At 42.6% G+C, this 21,070-nt stretch overlaps 1 protein-coding gene across 1 annotated transcript; it reads left to right on the top strand.

The window, feature by feature from the left end:
• The first annotated feature begins 17,028 nt into the window (after positions 1-17,028).
• Positions 17,029-20,610, top strand: LOC148040175 (aureusidin synthase-like). The gene is made up of 3 exons (XM_087697268.1): positions 17,029-17,945; positions 19,319-19,656; positions 20,065-20,610. The coding sequence occupies exons 1-3, from the start codon at positions 17,158-17,160 to the stop codon at positions 20,598-20,600; spliced, it is 1,662 nt and encodes a 553-aa protein (XP_087553394.1). The 5' UTR covers positions 17,029-17,157; the 3' UTR covers positions 20,601-20,610.
• Positions 20,611-21,070: the final 460 nt, after the last annotated feature.

Genomic DNA, 21,070 nt, shown 5'->3' with positions numbered 1-21,070 from the left:
ACAGCTACCCGCTTCACCTTCTTATCCACAGTCTTGTATTTCGTGTCAACCCTGGCTTCATTATGATCCTCTGCATTACTCAAATCTTGTTGTAAATCAGCAATTCTGCACTCCAATGGCTGAATGTCCTCAGCCCTCTTCTCTATGGACTGCATAGGAACAGCCCTAAACTCTGGATGTTGAAACATTTCAGCAGTAAACTCTGTTGGCTGAAAGTTTTCAGCCCTCTGTGTCTCTGTAAGCTGATCATAATCAGCCGGAAACTCTGTTTGCTGAATTTCTTCAGCACTCAACACTTTTTGCTGAGTCATCTCAGCCTCTGACTCAATCTGTGACACAAAATCTGCAATTTCATGAAACATGTCCAGGGATTGCACTAATACATTACTGTGACAACTCTGCATATCAGTTTTCAGCATATTTCCCATCTCTATCATCGTATCTGCACAAATCATATTGTCATACATCCCATCTATGTGCTCATCATTCTCTAAAATTCCTATATTTTTCAAATTTTTCTCCTTCCTGCATATGTACTGCCTGGCAGCTCTAGGTAACTTAGAAGTCTTCTGATAGCTCATCGAACTGTTTGCTAAAATCCCAACAAAACCGGAGGAGAAAACATTGCTGCCAGGAGGCGAGAACTCCAATCTCCTCTGCTTTGTACCACCATCGTCTCGTGAAATGGCGGTACCTAATGAAAACCCGAATCCCTCACAGTGGGCAAAGGTGCATCTCTGAGAGTATCCCTGTTTCTAACATGGTTCACACACACAGTCATAAACTGTACTGCCCTGATGCCATCTTTACTGCGAATCCGTGCATAAGCAGATCCATCATCCATTACCTTTGTTTCCATGCGCATCTCTGTGATGAATGGCTATCCAAGAATTATAGGATAAGAGCATGAATCCTGCACAAAGAAATGGAAATCCTCCTCTACATCTCCAATAGAAACCCTGACACTGGGACAGGCAGCATACAAATCACCTGCAGTGTTGTTAGCGGCTCTCATACGCCACCCATGCTCTACATCCATAGGCCATCTGTTACTCTCATAAACTCCACGAACTATGAGAGTAATCTCTGAACCATGATCCACCAAAGCAACATAAGGCACCTATTTCTCTCCAATTTTTACCATCGTCTCTGTAGTTTCCCTAGCCCAATGACTCCGCGAAAAGTGACTACGCGGTATCAAGACAGGCTCATCAGTTTCAGCATAATGCATAGGCTGAACCCTCTTCTCCACCTGCGGAAAAACAAAAGCATTCTCAACCATAACCTCGTCCTCATCCTCATCCAACTCCCCAATCCAAACTCCCTGTGTATCAGTAGTAGGCAATGCATGACTTTTCCTCTTCAGGACCTCCTGAAACTGATCTTGAAACTCTCTTTTCGAGATGCCCAAAACCTCAGAAATAGTGAAAGTCACCTCACTGCCAAGTATCTTGTCATTAAAAATTTTCTTCATATCCGTAGATGTCTCAATATCGGACATCAATCTAAACCCTGGCTGCTTTCTCTCTCTAGGCTCTTGCCTCTTTTCTCTCTTTTGAGCATCTTCCATTTGTCGTTCTGGCCCTAGTCTCAAAGACGGTCCTGCAGTAGGTGGAGTAACAAACTCACCCCCTCTAGTCTTTTTAGCTGCACTTGGATTTTCTTCATCCCTCTTACGCTTCTCCTCAACAAGTACATCTGCTCCCTGAGACTTAGCCAAGTAGGCATAAATAGAGTACCTATCAACAGGCGAATCCCAACCTGTCTCATATCTGATGCTAGAGCCTGCACTAGTCAAAACAGTTTGGTGAATTTTTCCCTTGTTTGCAATCTCCATAGCATAAGTCCATAGTACTGACTGATTCTCTGATCCCTTCTCAATCTGGACTCCATATGCAGAAGCATCTCCTCTAGGTGTCACATAAGAAGTACGCGCAGCCATGTCATCCACTAACTTCTTCATTCCGCCTTTCCCAAAGTTGGTAGCAAGCGGAGCTCCTGTTTCAGTCAACCAAATCTTACCATCTTGTCCCCAAAATACCAAATTCTTCCTCCTTGCATCCTGAAAAGATTCACAATCCCTGCAATACTGATGGTCCGTACTATCACACCAAATACATCTCCGATCTCTCCTAGGTGCACTAGGAGCACTCCTAGGTGCAGTAGAAGCACTAGAAGAAATAGTAGGCGCAGTAGAAGCAAACTGCTCTTTCAATTTTCCCACCAACTCCGCTTTAACTGACTCCAGTGTCAAATCCATTATGCCTTTGATTATGTCATCAAGAGAGGTAGGCACCGATAGAGCGGATGGTTTTGGAGCAAAAGGTGCAAGCATCGATCGTGGAACAAGAGGAATAGGAGGAGAAGAAATAACAGGGATAGAAGCAGGCATAGGAGTAGAAGACGGTGTCGGTGTCATAGAACCATTCTGTAGGTGGGTCTTCCATATCCTCCTCTTGGTCAAAGTCGAGACTGCATCCTGGGCATCCTGCCAATCCGTTTTAAGTCCCATAGGCTTCGTGCGATCCTCAAGAAGTTCTCCCAATTCTTCCTGAAGAGCAGGATCTGCAGCTTGCAAGAAAAGCTGAACTTTTTCAACATCCAATGCTCTTTGTTCAATGGCATCAAGCTGACTATACCTCTCTTCAAATTCTCGAATCAACTTTGAAGCAGCTAAACCTTTGTTTGGCATGTAGACCCACTCTTGGAATGACCGTCGTGTAGCCATCCCAAAGTCCTCCAGGGAATACTCTTCTTTCAGGGCCTTCTTAAAATCTTGCCAATGTGAATTTTGAATAAAAAGATCAGTCACTTTTGCCCTCAAGGCGGGTGTGACAAGACGAAGGAAGTACTTACTCATAAGTCCAGCTAGAACTCCAAAAAACCCCATCTTGATCTCATATGTCTTCAAATATGCTAAAACATTACGGCCATCAAATAGCTTCTTCTCATTTTCAACTGCTTCAATCGCCTTAGTCGCGCTGTTTGCATTCTCCTGCTTCGAATATAGTTGCCTTTGCTGAGACAACTGTTGTTGATGCAATTGTTATTGCTGCTGCATATACAATTGTGTCTGCTGATTTTGAAGCTGCATATACATGGACATATTCTGCAAAATCTGCTTTAGATCATCTGTTGAAGTACTTGATGCAGCAATCATTGATGGAGCTGAAGTAGAGGACGCAGCTGGAATGGTAGAAGAGGCTGAAATAGATGCTGAAGTATCTCCCATCCTAAAATTTCTGCGACGCTTTCACATGGCGTTCACCAAAGATGTCAAAGGTTTTTCGAAAGCAAAGTCGCGACCACAGAGGACCTTGAATAATTTCAAGATAGAAGATCCAGCATGTGAATAAGCAAGATGTGAAAATGATGCCAAATAGTATTTATATTTCTGCCATGAAGTTTGCAAAATACAAGATGACTTCAAATCTGATCAGTCCACTGATTTTAGGCCACCCAATTTAATTCTGCTGCATTTGTAGATCCTTGACCTCAAACACTATGTGCAGAAATTTAGAATTCAAAGATACAACACTATCGTGATCTTCTTGGATTCACGTTGTCTGGTAAGACCATAAAAAGCTTCTTGTGGAGGAAGCCAGAAGTACAAAGGCACAAGCTTTCTCCTAAGCTACTCTGTTATGATGGAGGTACAACATAAAAGATCATAGTTCTATAAGTATCCAACTGAGCTCTTGTGAGAAACATAAGAGCTATCGGATTCAAGCATCACCATTTACATTTACTTCTTTGGATCTAGCCCCAATTTTTATAGACAGTATGTGTATTGATATGCAAAAGTTTCATCTATTTCAAAAAGATCAATATCAGAGATTTCTAGTTCAGCAGTTTTCACAGCTGATGGAATAGCAACAGCAAGTCCACCCAACACCTTGTAAGAGTTGTCCACGTACGCGCATCTTGTCATCAGGATGTCGATAATGTGTGGGGAACTGCCATCAGTGAGTTTACAATCAGGAGGCATGAACTGTAATATAGTCTCTTTACTAATATCTCGAACTGTGGTCCATCCTGTGTGGAAACTGTATCTCTCCACCAAGAGCTCTTCAACCTGTTTCACAGTCTTTCCCCTCCATTGCTCCAAGAAAGAGCTAAGGTTCCCACAGAGATATGAAAACTCTGTTTCTGCTTCTTTCAGCACACTAATGCTACTGAATTATAGATTAATGTCATTCAAATGCACTCGTAAGAAGTTGCTCAATGCATAATCTCCGAAAACAGTCTGCACCCAAAGGAATTGCCCCCCCAGTGAGTATGGAAACGTCTTGTAGATAAAATTTTCTGTTCTCCCCGAAGCCTGGAACTTCGATGGCACAAACCTTCAAGTCAACGCGAAGTTTGTTGACATTTTGAATGATCTGAATGCCAATATTTTGGTCAAAATTGGTAGATTTGAGCTTATCCAGCTCCCTTAAGGCATATAACAAAGCAACACCACTACCTGGCACAATACCCTCATCAACAACAACTTTTGTTACACTCTATGCATCTGTCACACGATCTTTTTTTTCTCGCTAACTTCCACCTCACTAGCCCCACCAATCTTCAGAACAGCAACACCACCAGACAATTTAGAAAAACCTCTCTTGGGCTTTTTCTTCATCATAGATGTCGATGCACTTATCGCTGCCCTCCGATCGATAACTTTTTCCTGCGGAAGCCATGCTGACTCTCGAGCAATTATAACGTTTGTACCACCAAAACGAAATGCATCTCAACAAAATCTGATAGGACGAGCAAAGCACTGCAGCGCTAACGGCGATTACAAAGGGAGTGACAACAGCACTTCTAAGAAGCAGTCGTAGTCACGTTGTTTTCTGAATCATGAACACGACTTCAGTCCTTTTTGAGCGCATAAATCGTTACAATATCTGAGGCCTGAAGCATCCACAGCTCTGAGAGCAATTCTCAGATAAGTGCATCCACAATTTCTGGTTCAGAAGTTTTCAGAACCCAGGCACCAACCAAACAGAAAGCAACAAGTATGAGGCCTACAGACATTATGCGAGATGATGACATTTTGCCCTCCAAAAAAAACTGTCACCCTTTTACCCAATTAGCAAACCCAGAAGCAGAAAATTTTCCATATGAATCTGCTGTAGTTTTTGGTAGAAATCTGGAATTCCTTGACTTCCCAGAAAGCTCCTCCAGTATTGCCCATTTCCTGATGCATGCAGCTCTATGGTAATCACTAATAGTGCTTTCCAACGAATAAGACGCTACTGAGCCACAACTGACTGCATATGCAATATCGTCATCATTGTTGTCAGCTAGAAAGCACAAAAGCATAATCAAAACCTTTGAGAGGAAGGCCTTCAAGGGATCTCCCCGTCATAATCTCTACTGCCCATTTCTCCTTTCCTCTCCGCCCACCACAGGGCGTCATCCTTCCTTTTTTTTCTCCCTCCAAAAAGCTCACATTTAAAAATAGCCATACATTTCAAAATAGCCTTCCCCACAATAACGTGCATCAAATGACAAAAAGGTATATCACCACTTGTAAACATGGGTCTACCCAAATATACGGTGATGTTCCATAAAGAGCATCTCTCTAGCACCTCCAGGAATCAGAACACAGCTACAACCATCTTTTAATAAATCACAAAGAACCTTTCTTGAAGCAGAAACTAGTCCCAACCAAGTCCATATGTATCAAAAACCGCACTACTTGCCAGATCATTTCAACTGCAGAAACCTCCATTGCAAAATCCAAGGTAGATGGTAATTGATCTTCTAGTGCTTCTGAAACTGATCCAAACTTCCCAAACATTTCCATTACTATGCTTCCAAACTTCTCTCCACTATACTCGCATGCAGAAAATAAATGTAAACATAACGACTAAGTATGTACAAAGTAACAAATGTCACACACACAATATTTTGGTGAATTCCCCACCTCGAATGCGCAGCAATACGACAACGTCGTGCCTCTACATGCTGGCGACTTGTATTTTCTCCGCTGCTCTCTTCTTGGCCTCTTTCCACTCCTTGCAGTGGCAATTGGGTGGTTGGCCATATTGCTTGAGAGATTGTTGCAGGGGCTTCCCCCAATTATGAGGTCAATCTTTTCCACCGCATCCACAATCTTAGCCAACTTATCATCAGTAAGATCTCTAACATCATCCTCCATTTGAAATCGTCATATTTGGAAGGTTTTGTTCCACTAGCTGGCTATTATGTTTTTACATTTATCATTGATCTCCACAATAACAACAGCCTTCAAAATTATACCCAATTTGTGCAATGCCACTTCTTTCCCACCAAGGCTCAAGAATAAGGACAGAACTGTTAAACCTTGCGGATATAATTCTTTCAGCGGTGAAAGACTGTACGCAATAGTATTGACCTGAAATGAGTTGCCCAATGCATTATACCAATCTGAAAGAGTAGAGCAGCCTCAAATGTGGTCACGATCATATCCAAGCACGAGCTCAATCTCATGGGGTTCAAGTGGGGCAGCTTGGCTTGGGCTGACCCAAACCAAGTTCCATATTTTGCATGCTAGGACAATCTCATGTTGAAGATAAGAAGGTATCTTGCTTTCTTTGTGGGAAGAAAATATTTTTCTGATCAATCCACATATCGTGCTAGGGGCACCCCGTGTGTTTATGCAATTCAGCTTCTCTCTCGGATCCCATGGGGGCCAATACTTCTTTGTTTTCGGAAGCACCTCAAAGATTGTCATGGGAGCAGGGGGAAGGATCAACCTTCTTCCATCTACTGGAAGGTTATAAACATAACCAACTCAGCCTAAAGCATGCTGAAAAATATCTAGAGTCTGTGAACTCTGGATCTATGCTTTTGAACTTGAAGGGTGGGATAGAACCTAGATGTGGACGTGATGTTTTTCCATTCATAGATTGAGTCTCGAGCCATAAAACACTCGAGTCTTCACTGGCACTTTTATCCAAGTCTAGAGTAGGAGTAATGCTTATCTTTGTTTTAAGGCCCAAGTAAGTGTACCATAGCTTAAGGGCTCTTTCATCTACCCAGTATATTTTGCTACAGACACCTCGTGAGGGTCCAGCATGTCTAGTTATTTAAACACCTCGTGAGGGTCCAGCATGTCTAGTTTGATCTTTTATCTTTTACGACTACTGCACATTATTCAATGCACTTTGGTGTGAGGGTAAACATCTTCGAGCTCAACGTATAGATGAAAAGAGAAATACCCAAGATTGTGGTGTCCTTACTCACTTCGAGGATACCAATGGTACTTCGAATAATTATTAACTCTATTTTTTTAATTCAATGATTCAATGTGTATTCTTAATTCTATGGTTTTTATCATGTGTACACGTGCATGCTCAAGAATCAATTTCAAGTGGTTAAATAATTATTAAATTTGGTTTTTTAATTATGTAAATTGCAATTTTAGATGGTTAAATAATTGTTTGTCTGCTGGCGCGTCTATATTGGCGTATATCTGCGCGGATATATAGACACACAATTCGCGTCTATTTACACGCACGTTTACACGCACTTATAGACGCTATGATAGACGCACCCGACTTTGCATGTCTAACATGCGCGTCTATGCCTCGTTTCTATTGTAGTGTTGTTTGGATCCACCGTTGGTAGCCATTGTGAAATATGCACTAGCGCCTCAGACACCAACCAACCTTCAACCATGCTACCTTCTGGCCGAGCTCGTTGTCGCACAAAGCCTTTCAAGGTTTTCATGAAGCGCTCCAACAAGAACATCCATCACGTATGGACAAGTTCAGCAATCTCCACTTCATCTACAAGATGCAGAAGAAGGTGGATTTGTATCATGAGCATGCTGATGGGCAGGTATTTCTCAAAGAGACAGACCGTCTCCACTGCTCCCTGTCTCGCGGATTCAATAGAGGACACCTTAATCTCCTTCTATGAGATCCATTGCACCAAAGTCGGCAACCTATAAATGGCCCCATCCTGTGATCACGATCGGTAGTACAAACTGCCACAAATGAGAAAGCATTATGAATAATGGCTACACTCCAAATAGCGAAATGCATACGCCAATTACAATCCATTCATAGTACAAATCTGACATATCTTATGCCAGTCATGGGGTTTTAGCCTTGATAACTGGTCGTTTTTAGAAAATGCAGACCTGGGAGAACGCATCATATCCGTCGGAGTGCGGATACACTTGACTACTTGCTTCATAATGCACTCTTCTTTAGTGGACAAAACCCAAGGAGCGCAAGGTAGCTGCACACGACCATCAGCACTCGACTACGGCCAAAGCGCCTCCATCTTACCTACCTCCTTCAAATCCATTCGTGCCCCTATAGTGTCTCTCTTTCCTATGATGTGGTCCCATAGCAAGCCGCCCACATTCTTGAAAATATGCATGGGATCCTTGACCTGTAAGTGGGTCCATTATGGCAACTCGTAGAAAACTGAGAACCGCCGCATTCCGTTTGGATGTGACTCCACATGGACCATTTTCAGCTCATACCAGCTTGCGGCATTCATATGTGTTGGAGGTCATCTAAGAAAACCTTCCCTGAGTTCATGATCCTCTGGCAAGAAAGCGGTGTGTCCTTGATATACCATCTTCTTCATGGTTCGTGACCTTTGGGAGTCTAACTGTGGCCCGCACAATGGACATAAATGATAACCTGAGGTAACCAGACATGTTCCAACACCACGACCCAGTGAATACAAGCTTGAACGAGATAAAATATAGATATTACCAATGAGAATGGAGGCATATTCCTCTGAGCACTCTCCGAATCCCGAAAAGTCATGCATCGTCCACATGAGAATGGCTCGAATATTGGCAAACTGCCGACCATCGCACTTACTCATATCTTGCACAGTGACCCCCTCCTCCCACAAAATCTTAAGCTCATCGACTAATGGACGAAGATACACGTCCATATTTTTTACTTTTTAGCGGCCGGGCACGAGTAAGCTAAGGATGTCCTTTCTTCATAGAAATCCAGGGAGGGATATTATAGTTGACAAGGACTATAGGCCACACACTGTAAGAAGTTGAGCGCAGACCGAATGGGTTCACGCCATCCATTGCAAGACCGAGCCGAAGATTCCTTGGCTCTCGGGAAAAGCCTAGGAAGGTAGAGTCAATGTGGCTCCACGCGCGTGAATCCGATGATATTTGTTGAACTCCATCCGTGGACCTATTCTGCGCATGCCACGTTGTCAAGCTTGCCATATGGGGCGTACGAAACATGTGGTTTATGTAGGGAATAAGCGAAAAGTGTCTGAGAACTTTTTGAGAGATGGTTTGCCCTTGCAAGCCCTATCGATACTTGTGAGCACCACACTTTGGACATGTCCACATAGTCTCGTATTCCCCTCGAAACAATATGCAATTGTTGATACATGCATGGATGTTGTTGTAGTCCATGCCAAGCTTTCGTAAAACATGTCGTGCATCATCAGGAGACTCAGGCATGGTATTTGCAGGTGGTAATATATGATATTTCAATAACCTGAAAAAAATCATAAACACCTTGAAAAAGCACAAATATTTTTAATAATAGTGCCAAAATTTTTTTAGCAAAGTGTATGTACAAGGTATCTGAACAACTCGATCACACTCGCATCGCTCCACCAGTATTTTGCTTGCACACTTAAGAGTGCAAGCAATGTCTTTAGGCGAGATACTCGACACCCATCATATAATGGTATGGATGCTTCCTCTCTAAGCGAATCAGAAGTCTCGACATCCATGGGAATCAATGCATCGATCATTGCCTCCATCTCAGGATCCAAGATTATAGGTAGGTCTGCAAGGTTGCTTGTCTCCTCTGGCATTGACGGTATAGATTGGCCTTGCAAGTGGTGGATTAGCTCATGCACTCCATCCATCGCACACCCACGAACTCTTCTAATTGGCCGCAAAGGGTGCACTCCTCCTTGGGACAAGAAATCACCTCCTTGGATAGAAAATTTGCCAGCCAGATCCAATCTTATTGTATATGGTATTCAATTAGCTTGCGAGTACAATGCATGATTGATATTAACTTTTTCTACCGTTTGCTGAAAATCCGCAATCACTTGATCAATGATCTCAGATTGAAACTTGCCAAATCGTCATACGTGTTCTATAGACAATAAATATTTTCGTCTAATTGTGAGTTTGCATTGAGACCAAGGACATGGAACACGCTGATTAAGATACGCCTCGCGATCTTGAACAACAGGACCTTCATCGTTTTTCATTTTGTCTACATCACAACAAACAATTTGTTTTTGTTATCATTCTTTTTTTTCTTAAATTGTTATCCTCTCCTTCCATCTCTCTCTCTCTTTTTCTTTCTTAAATTGTTATCCTCTCCTTCCATCTCTCTCTCTCTTTTTCTTTCTTAAATTGTTATCCTCTCCTTCCATCTCTCTCTCTTTTTCTACGTTATGACTACGGCCACAACCACGACCATGACCACAACTACGACCATGGCTACGACCACAACCACCACGATCACGATGACCACGACCACGACTATGACCATGACTACGACTACGACTAGGACCACGACCACGACCACGACGACTATGACCACGACCACGACCATGACCACGGCTACGACTACAACCACCACCACCACCACGACTATGACTATGACCACGACTACAACTATGACTATGACCACGGCCACGACCACGACTACGACCATGACCACAACTACGACTACGACTATGACGACCACAACCACGACCCACGACCACGACCACGACTAGGACGACCATGACCACAACTACGACCATGACTATGACAATGACCACGACCACGACCACCACGACCACGACTATGACTACGAATACGACTATGACCACGACCACAACCATGACCACGACTACGACTACGACTATGACTACGACTACGACAACCATGACCACGACTACAACCACGACCACGACTACGACCATGACCATGACCACGACCATGACCACGACCACGATGACCATGACTATGGGTAGGCTGCACTCACTAAGAATAGGATTGGCGATTCACCTCATCTTCTCTCCATCATCAATAGAATTCTCCTTTACCATTTATATCTCACCCATCTTCTCTCCACACTATTGCACACTACAATCACTATGAGGGCATGAGATTGGGATCTCCACAGGTACCAAAGCATGATCTCTAGCTTGATGGTTGCATATATACTACTACTACTCATGGAATAAACCTTAAAATAGTTATTAAACTCAAATATATGCTTGTTAGAGCAGGAATTTGTTCCTAAGACTATTCTAAGGAAGAAAGAGGGTTAATGATAAAAGAGTGTCCTTCCTTGCAAGTGATTTTATATTATATTTATTAATTAAAATTGATAGTTGAAGATGAGTTTCCTAAGAGATCTTGTGGTGATGCTATTTTAGTTTTGCGAAGCATATGAATGATGCTGTTTTAGTTTTCTGTATTTGTCTTTTTAAGAAGAGATTGATTTTTATGGAATATCCAAAGTTATTTTTGGGATTACGTTATGAAAAATGAATGTTTTTTCATACTGATAGGTTGATTTCCTTCATTCTATACTTGCATGGTGGAGGCTAGGACAAGCCCCATGTATGAGAGGTCCCTTTGCAATAAGAACATTATACTAGGAGGCACAAGTATGCTAGGGCTCTCTAGCCATATATCCCTTAGGTTTGTTGAGGATCGGCCTAAACCCTATGAGCCTAGGATGAGCTTATTGTAAGGTCCTATTTACTTTTCTCTCTTTATCTCCCTCTCTCATTTCCTCTTCTCTCTCCTATCCCTCTCTCATTTCCCTTTCTCTCTTTCTCTCCCTCTCTCACCCTCACCCTCTCTTTCTCTCTTTCTCTATTAGCTTTAATGATTTTTTTCTCTTTTCCTCTCTCCTCTCCCTTTCTCATTTTCTTTTCTCTCTTTCTCTCCCTCTCTCATTTCCTTTTCTCTCTTTCTCTCCCTCTCTCATTTCCCCTCCCTCCCTCACCCTGACCCTCTCTTTCTCTCTTTCCCCATTAGGTTTAATGATTTTTCTCTCTTTTTCTCTCTCCTCTCTCTCTCTCTCATTTCTTTTTCTCTCTCATGTCCCTCTCTCATTTCCTCTCCCTCCCTCACCCTCACCCTCACCCTCACCCTCTCTTTCTCTCTTTTCCTATTATGTTTAACATCTTTTCTCTCTTTTTCTCTCTCCTCTCATTCTCTCATTTTTTCTCTCTCCTCTTCCTCTCTCATTTCCTTTTGCTCTCTTCCCCTCCTTCTCTCAATTTTTCTCTCTCCCTCTCCCTCTCTCATTTCCCTATTATGTTTTCCTCTCCCCCCCTCTCCCTCTCCCTTTCCCTCTCTCATTTCCCTATTATGTTTAATGTCTCCCTCTCCCTCTCTCATTTCCTCCCCCTCCCTCTCCCTCCCTCTCTCTTTCTCTCTCCCTTCCTCTCCCTCTCCCTCTCTCATTTCCTCCCTCTCCCTCTCCCTCTCTCAATATACACAAATTATACAAAAGAGAGAGAGAGAGAATGCACTCTCCCTCCCTCTCGTTCTCTCATTTCATCCCCCTCCCCCTCCCCCTCCCTCTCCCTCTCTTTCTCTCTCTCTCCTGCCCTCTCTCTCCCTCCTCTCCCTCTCTCATTTCCCTATTATGTTTTTGTCTCCCCCCTCTCCCTCTCTCATTTCCCTATTATGTTTAATGTCTCCCTCTCCCTCTCTCATTTCCTCTCCCTCCCTCTCTCATCTCCTCCCTCTCCCTCTTCCTCTCCCTCTCCTTATCTCTCATTTCCTCTCCCTCTCTCAATATACACAAATTATACAAAATAAAAAGAGAGAGAGAATGCACTCTCCCTCCCTCTCGTTCTCTCATTTCATCCCCCTCCCCCTCCCTCTCCCTCTCTTTCTCTCTCTCTCCTGCCCTCTCTCTCCCTCCCTCTCCCTCTCTTTCTCTCTCTCTCCCTCCCTCCCCTCCCTCTCCCTCTCCCTCTCTTTCTCTCTCATTTCCTCTCCCTCTCTCAATATACACAAATTATATTTAAAAAATTAAGAGAGAGAGAGAATGCACTCTCTCTCCCTCTCCCTCTCTCATTTCCTCCCCTTCCCTCTCTCTCTCCCTCTCTTTCTCTCTCATTTCCTCTCCCTCTCTCAATCTACATAAATTAAACCCTAAACAAGTAAAAGAGAGAGAGAATGGACTCATCGTAAAGATTTGAAGGAGGGTTTGGCGGCTCCTCTTCGCAACGGCGGCTCCTCCTCTCCTTCGCAAACGATAGCGGCGGCGGCGATAATGACAAGCCTTCTTCCTCTCCCTCTCTCACCCTCTATGCAAAACGTTCGCTCTCGCTCTCTCTCTCTCGCTCTCCTTCTCGAAAACTTTCACGAATGCGCGAAATGAAACATGCTCAAGTTTCGGCCCGCTTTTTTTCCTCTATGGGGAGTTGCTATTTGCATCGCTATTTGCGTCGCTATTTTGCGACACTAATAGCGACACCGCTATTTTGCGTCGCTAATCAGCGTCGCTATAGCCTAGTTTCCTTGTAGTGTTACAACATTCACACCTATTTTTCATTGTTGTTTTTCAAGCTTATGAAACATTCGTAACTTGTTTTGATCATAACTTTCACATATAAAATCAAAATAGGGTCGTCAAGATACTCAAATGGAAGCAAACTAACCTGATTGACAAGTTACTATGGGTAGAATCGCAAAAATCCCTTTAGAATAGTAAAAAATTCCATTTGTTTTATAAACACATCACTTTTTTATATTATTAAGATTGAAAGGCTTACACTACTCAAAATAAGTCTTGGCACATTGATAATGGTCTTTGATAATTTAATTTTGGTTATTTGCATATTTGGCTTATATATTTGGCATATGGACTCATACTTTATACTATGTTATTCATTGATTTACTCTTTATAGGTCACCTCGGGTAAGTTACTCATGAATATATGTATGCATCATGTGAGTTTGAAAAAATATATTTTTAAAATATCATTTTTATACATTTTTTACATACAGAAGGGTGCAATATATAGGCGTTATTTACAAATTGAATAGAAAAGGGTTAGGTTTTTTTTAAAAATTTGACAAATAAGGATAATTATAAATAGGCCTTGAGTACACATGATGTAGAGGATATACATATAGTAACTTCCTCGAGTTGTTTACATAAATCACTGAATAACTTATCCCATAGGTATACACTGATATCCTCTAACACTCAAGAACCTGTTTGTTCTCACACTTTACACATGTAGTGTCCGGATACCAGTCCTATAAATGGGAAGAAGTCCTTGGTGGGTATGGGGTACATGGTGATGGATACTAGAGAGATTCTGATAAGAAGAGAGGGGTAACATGGTGAGATTGACCTAGTCTAGAGCGAGGTCTAGAGTCGAGGTATCTAGTAGTGGATACCAAGAGGAACGAGGACCTATTTTCAAGATGGGTTGAACTATCCCAGTTGTCTTTGACTTGAGGTTGGTTAACTTTTTCTTTCATACTCATTTCATTATTTTTGTATATGTGAACAGAAGGTGTTCAATGAACTCTATGAATGGGACTAATTAAAGAAGAAGCTTGTATATATCTCACCATGTGCTAAGATTTATATAGATAACTAAAACAAATTGGGTGTGTGCATGGAAAGTAGGTGGATGGCCATCATGACAATACCATCCAATGGAGGGTTAGACTTGATTAATTGGGTTCTTTCCAAGAGAAGATATTAGAAGCAGGGTAGAACAATGACTTCCTAGGGTCAATGCCATAAAACCCGGCTAGTACCATTTTAGGAGGGATAGAGGTGAGATTATGCCTCATGTGCAGAGGGGTTGAGCGCAAGTCCCCTTTGTTTGTGACTCTCTTTGACCAAGGGTGATAATAATTCACTCTTAGCCTCAATTGATAGCAAAGCAATCCTTTGTGGTTGGGTGCTAGATTGCTAATAGTGACTATTAGGTCCTAGGTCCCTCAAGTTGATCCTAGGGGGTGGAGGCCATATGTTCTAATGCAAGGTAGAATCAAAAGCTGCTTAAACAGCTAAGTCCATAACTCCTAAGGGATCTAAATTATCCTACATAGATAGGTATTCAAGAAACTACCAAACATCCTCTCTCGTGCAGTACACAAACTCTCTGTTTACAAGTAGTCAACTATAATTTGACCCGTGCAAAAAATCTTAAGAATTAAAGGTTTTGTGGTGGATAGCACATTCATTTTTAAAAAAACATATTAAATAACCTTCATCACCTTATACATGTGATTTTTTATATTTTACTCTTTATATAAGATGGAGAATGTAACTAAAGAAAAGCTTTACAAAGGTTATTTTAAGAAATTATAGATTACATATTATGTTATGACATTATAGAGCTTATTCCAGAAAGTTATAGATTATATGCAAAGCTTCAATGTGTCTTTTAGACTTAGTATGCAAAAGTATGTGTGTTTCAATCTTTTTAAGGATGTTTCTGCATGCGTGCAATATATTTAAGATTATTGCGAACCCTTGTCACATCAATTGCTATTTATTTTCCCTAAGCTACAAAAGGTCAATGGAAATTTTGAATTTTTTAGCTCTCTACCTTTACACAAATCTCATTTGATGTGTGATGGAGAGGGACTCTTAATTTTTGTTATGAGGATGGAATTCTTGCACAAAAGAAATATAAGCAAGTGAGGATGCCATTCAAATTTCCAACTCATGTAGGGTAAAGGGGCCAACAAAGTATCATATAAGAGTTCCCTATTATTATTTTTTTCCAAGTGTAATGCAAAAATATTTTGTAATAGTCAAACCGTTAATATCATATGGAGCTTGAACATGAAATTTTTTTGGGGCATTTTGATATTTTTATCAAGTAGACATTGCTATAATTGAAGGTTTCACAAAAGAGTGACAATGAGGGGCCAATAGAGTGACACTCAAGGATGCATTTTTAAAATATTTTACAAAATTTGAGATATTGAAAAATTTACATGACTCAATTGTTTGACTCATATTAAGCTTATGAAAATTTGTCTCATTACTCTATTGGTTAAAAAGGTTATATTATTCTTGTAAAAATATCAGTAAATTTGGGTGGGGTGTGTTTTGACTTCGAGCGAGCATCACTTTTTATTGACCCCTTTACGCCAATGTGTTTTTCAAGAAGAAACATTTTATCTAAGTTGTAAGCTTGAATGTCAATTAGTGTATGAGGGCATGGAAAGTCCTCTCTTATGGAAAGTTCTCCCTTGAATGTCAATTGTGTGAGAGAGAGAGAGAGAGAGAGATTGAGATTTTTTAGTTGGTCAATGTTACCTTGCAAGCTTGGTCAAGGTTTGATGGGTTTGCCTCAACAACGCAGAACTTGTTCGCCTAGAAGTAAATCAGTCCCATTTAAATATTTCAAATCATAATTATATTTTAAAAAGTTATGCATGAATGCAATCTCAATAGGAGCTACTTTATTCTCAAATGATGAAAAAAAAGGATTTACTTCCTCATCCTTTTTTCCCCCTTGAACCTTGAGCTTGGTATGTGGGATTTTATGAACATGTGGTTGCTTGTATCGATTTAGGATTTTTCTTTCTTTTTTTGCTTACTTGGTGTTTTCAATTTGTTTCACCTTGTAAACCCGGAATCACAAGGGTTAATTACTTGTGTGAGTGTCACTTGTGGGGGCCACTCATAGTCTGAAGCCAAAGTGAAGTTTGCACTACGATTTGCACTATGATGGGTAATACATGCACGCACGATAGATAAGGATACAACATGCACATAATAAATATTTAATTGACTCAGCGACAAATGAGCGAGGCGATGATTATCAGCAAGGCGATAATATAATCATCGAAATGGTGGGGACGATAAGCTCATTTTTCCTAAGCACACGCATGATGGATGGAATGTGCAACACGCGTATATGAGCTGATCCAGCCTCCAGCTAGCATCTGGTGGTGACTGGCCTTCAGCCTAGCGGGGCCCCAATGAGAGCGAGTCTTTCGCGAGGACTCTGTCGACTGTGTCAACCATATGCCGCTTCCGCTAATCCATATATTATGACTCTGTGTATGGTTGCCATGTAGGTGTATTCATCGACAGTACGCACAGGGAGACAGCCCCCCGCTCTCTCTCTCTCTCTCTCTCTCTCGGAATACTGTAAGCTCTAACGCTACTTAGATTTACGAGCGATACTAGAGCAGCTCTAACGCTACTTACGATGATACACTCTAGTGCCCTAGCTGTAGTTCTTCTAGGGCTTATAGTAGCGGTGAATAATTGGAATATCGGCGGCCAGCTGGCTTCGGCAGCGCCTATCCGCGCCCCAGACCTCAGGCGATGCAAGATGGCCGAGGACAAGTCCGTGCTAGGCCCGCCCGTGACGCTTTTCTTCAACTGCTGCCTGCCGCTACCGGCCGATGGCCGCGTGGTCGATTTCAGCTTCGCCGGCCAATCACATAGCAGCGCGCCTCGCGTCCGGAGGCCCGCCCACACCGCCAGCGAGGCTGACGTGGCCAGGTACAGGAAGGCGTACGAGCTGATGCGGGCCCTGCCGGCGGACGACCCCCGCAGCCTAGCCACCCAGGCCAACGTCCACTGCGCCTTCTGCAACGGCGCCTACATGCAATCCAGCGCCAGCAACATCACCCTCCAGGTGCACTTCTCGTGGCTGTTCCTGGCCTGGCACCGCTGGTACATCTACTTCCACGAGCGCATCCTGGGCAGCCTCGTCGGGGACCCGGACTTCTCCCTCGTGTTCTGGAACTGGGATAACCAGCTCACCGGCGCCGGCGCCAACGTCATGCCCGCCATGTTCGCTCTCGACACTTCTTCCTCCCTCTACGACCCCAAGCGCAACCCGGCCCATGCGCCACCCGCTCTCGTCCGCCTCAACCCCCTCTCTAACACCACCAACAACTCGCTCATCGTGCAGGAGAATCTGAATGCGATGTACCAGTCTGTAGTGACGGCTTCCTCTCCGACCCTTTTCTTCGGGGGTGCTTACAGGTACGAAATATTCAGTACTCCATTGGGAACCGAGCTGCATGAATTTTTCACCTCACATGGCTCCTATTTAGGGCGTCTGTTTGGACAAGGTGAGAGTCCACGGTCTTTGTTTGGACGAGGTAAGAGTCCACGGTCTTACGGTTTAGGCCGGGTAGAGAGACTCGTTTGGAGGACTTTGGACAAGGTAAGTCTAGGGTGTGTGTTGCTAAGGGCCTTCCCACACACTAGCTGGGTGAACCCATGTGCACTAATGCCTCTTCTTTCATTACAAGCTTGCATGGGTAAACTAAGCCCCTCTTTCTTCAGCTTGTCCTTCAAGTACAAAGTTATTCATTTGGAAGGAATCATAGATTCAATATTTTTTACTAATGGGCTAACAAAGGCCTTGTAACATGCCCAAGGTTGATTTGTTGAGAATGTGTCAAGGAGAACAAAAAAAAACAAAAAGGGACAACCATCACCCTCAATAACCTTTTAGCTCAGAGGCATTTCCCATCTCTTCAATATCCATTTGGCTAGTGAAAAGCCATGGTGCTTTAAAATGAAAACATGTCCTTCAAGTCTGAAAAGCCATGTAGCCCTTCAATGGTCTTATCAATGTGGTCAATTAATAATATTCTGCATAGGGTGTGCCCCTTCCAAGTGGTTCACCCTATCTACCAATACCTCAAATTCAACAATCTAAAGGTCCATAAAAGTGAGCCCCAACATGCTTGTCCAATGTGCTTCCTTTTCCCCTATGCATATGTTATAGATTGATGCATTAAGTTCACACTATATTTGGCCAATGTTTCCTACACAATCAAGGTGCATGCCAAAATCTATCCACAACTACCAACATGTATTAGGCCTCAGTTAGTTATATATTTGCTTCTTGCTTATTCTAGTTTTAGCTATTTAGGGTGGGTTCAAACATGTTCGGATGTCAGTTTTGTGCAAATGTGTCTAGCATACTTGTCAAAAGGAGAAAAACCTAGAAAAAAGTAGGTAGACATCTCCCTGCACCTAGATAAGAGGTCAATAGGCTTTTTACATCAAATCTTGTGCTATTTGTGGGGGGAGGGAGATGCCGTCCCAAGTGGCCTACAACAATCACTTGAAATATTTAAGGAAACATATGGTGTATAATATTTGGCAACTTTTTGTGAACTATGGGAGGAATGGGCATGGATTTCTCACCAAGTTCGTCTGCCTAGTGTAAACCCACCCTATTCTTATATATTTAAGTGTGTATCATACATTAGTTATTTATTAGTTTCTTATACAAAGGCTATTCATTGTGGGTTAGGTGCTAATAATAATAAAGATACAATGAGGTTGTATTAGCTAGGTTTAACTTATTTGACTTTGTGTTTCCTTGTTGTTCAATTTAGGATTGGCACAGACGACTCCAACTCGACCGTCCTAGATGCACCATTGGGGGGGCAGCTTGAGAACGGGGTACACAATGCCATTCATTTTTGGACAGGAGACCTTAGCCTAGAGCTAATCCAGGACATGGGGACATTTAGCACGGCTGCTCGCGACCCTATCTTCTTCGCGCACCATAGCAATTTGGACCGGCTTTGGGAGGTGTGGCGCTCCATCCCAGGCGGGATGCGCAAGCCCCCAAGCGACCCTGACTTCCTCAATGCCGAGTTTGTGTTCTACGATGAGAAGGGCCACTTAGTGCGCGTCACAGCCCGTGATGCATTAGACACACAAAAGCTAGGTAAATAAGAGCTTTTTGAAATTTGACATTTTGCCATGTGAGAAAAAGGACTCTTTTGACCGTGAGAGTGTTGAACATCATGAGTTTTTTAAGGGGAAAATCACATATCTAGCTAGGTGCAATAAGGGGCATGGAGTCGTTGGCCCCTAAACCCATGAGCCCTATCACATCTAGCTATGCATGCGGTCCCTCCCTGAGCCCTCTCTTATCCCTTGCTTTTCGTCGAGTGTTCCAACATCATGAGCTTCTCCTCACGAGGCGCTGCATACTTAGTTAGGTGTGGTTAAGGGCATCCCCCTGCCCCTAACCACACCTAGCTAGGTATACTGCCCCTCCCTCCTAAAAGCTCATCATGTGCTTGTAATTCATAACGTGGAAATCATAATGGGAATTTGTTTTTGCTTTTAGGTATCACCTACCAGCACGTAAGCAAAGGCGATAACCTGTGGCTTAATTTCAATCCTCAGCCTTCCTCAACTGGCAACTTAGCTTCTGTTGCAGCAGCCATGGGCGTGCAGGAGGTTGGCCCAGCTTCGTCGACACACAGTAGTCCAACTATTGATCTAGGTCAGAGACTCGCTGCCCTCGTAAGGCTCCCTCTTGCGAAAAATCATCAGAGGCAATCACAGCTTGACGAAGTGCTAGTCATACAAGGGGTGGAGCTCGTTAGAGACCGTTTCGTGCAACTGCTCGTCTTCCTCAACTTGCCGGACGCCGATCGCAACACTCCCATCATCGGTGCCGAGTTCGTCGGCAGCTTCAATGTGGTGCCTCGGTTTGATCACAAGCGCCTTTTGACGAATGTGCGACTGGAGATTGGTGATAACCTTAGACGCATCGGCATCCAGAATGACCCGCTTGTTGTCATCACCATTGTCGTCAAAACGCAAGCCCGCTACTCTGGTGTGGACGTTAAAATGAGAGGGATGGAGATCATTTACTAATAACTTCAAGCTCAACTAGCAATAAGCCAAGCCTTGCACGTTGAAAGAGTTCCCTTTCGTCTTTTCTTGGATTTTCTAGACGCAATATTCGTTCATCTGCCTAAAGATGAAGTAGGCAGTTGTAGGCAGATGAAGGAATATTTTGACCACATACCCAAAAAGAGAAACAACAACAACTAGAGGCACAATTTTGATAGCAATGTATGAAAACTCCAATAATGGTTTGGAGAAAACTTGTATTTTATAGATGCCAAGTGACAATAATAAACATGTTGTACATTTTCACCAAGATTGACATTTTAAGCAAACAAAAATAATACCTTATAATTGGGGACATAGTACTAAAATTTGAGCATGATGGGCATTATAAGCATAGAAATAATAAATTTCTTACAATTGGGGATATATTACTAAAAGTGAACATACAAATTTTAAGTTTATCTTATTATAGTCATAGTACAATATATATT

This window comes from Lygodium microphyllum, chromosome 2, assembly GCF_053477565.2.
Source record: "Lygodium microphyllum isolate KBCC chromosome 2, Lygodium_microphyllum_v1.1.10, whole genome shotgun sequence".
Classification (NCBI taxonomy): domain Eukaryota; kingdom Viridiplantae; phylum Streptophyta; class Polypodiopsida; order Schizaeales; family Lygodiaceae; genus Lygodium; species Lygodium microphyllum.
This window is presented reverse-complemented; position numbering and strand designations above follow the sequence as displayed.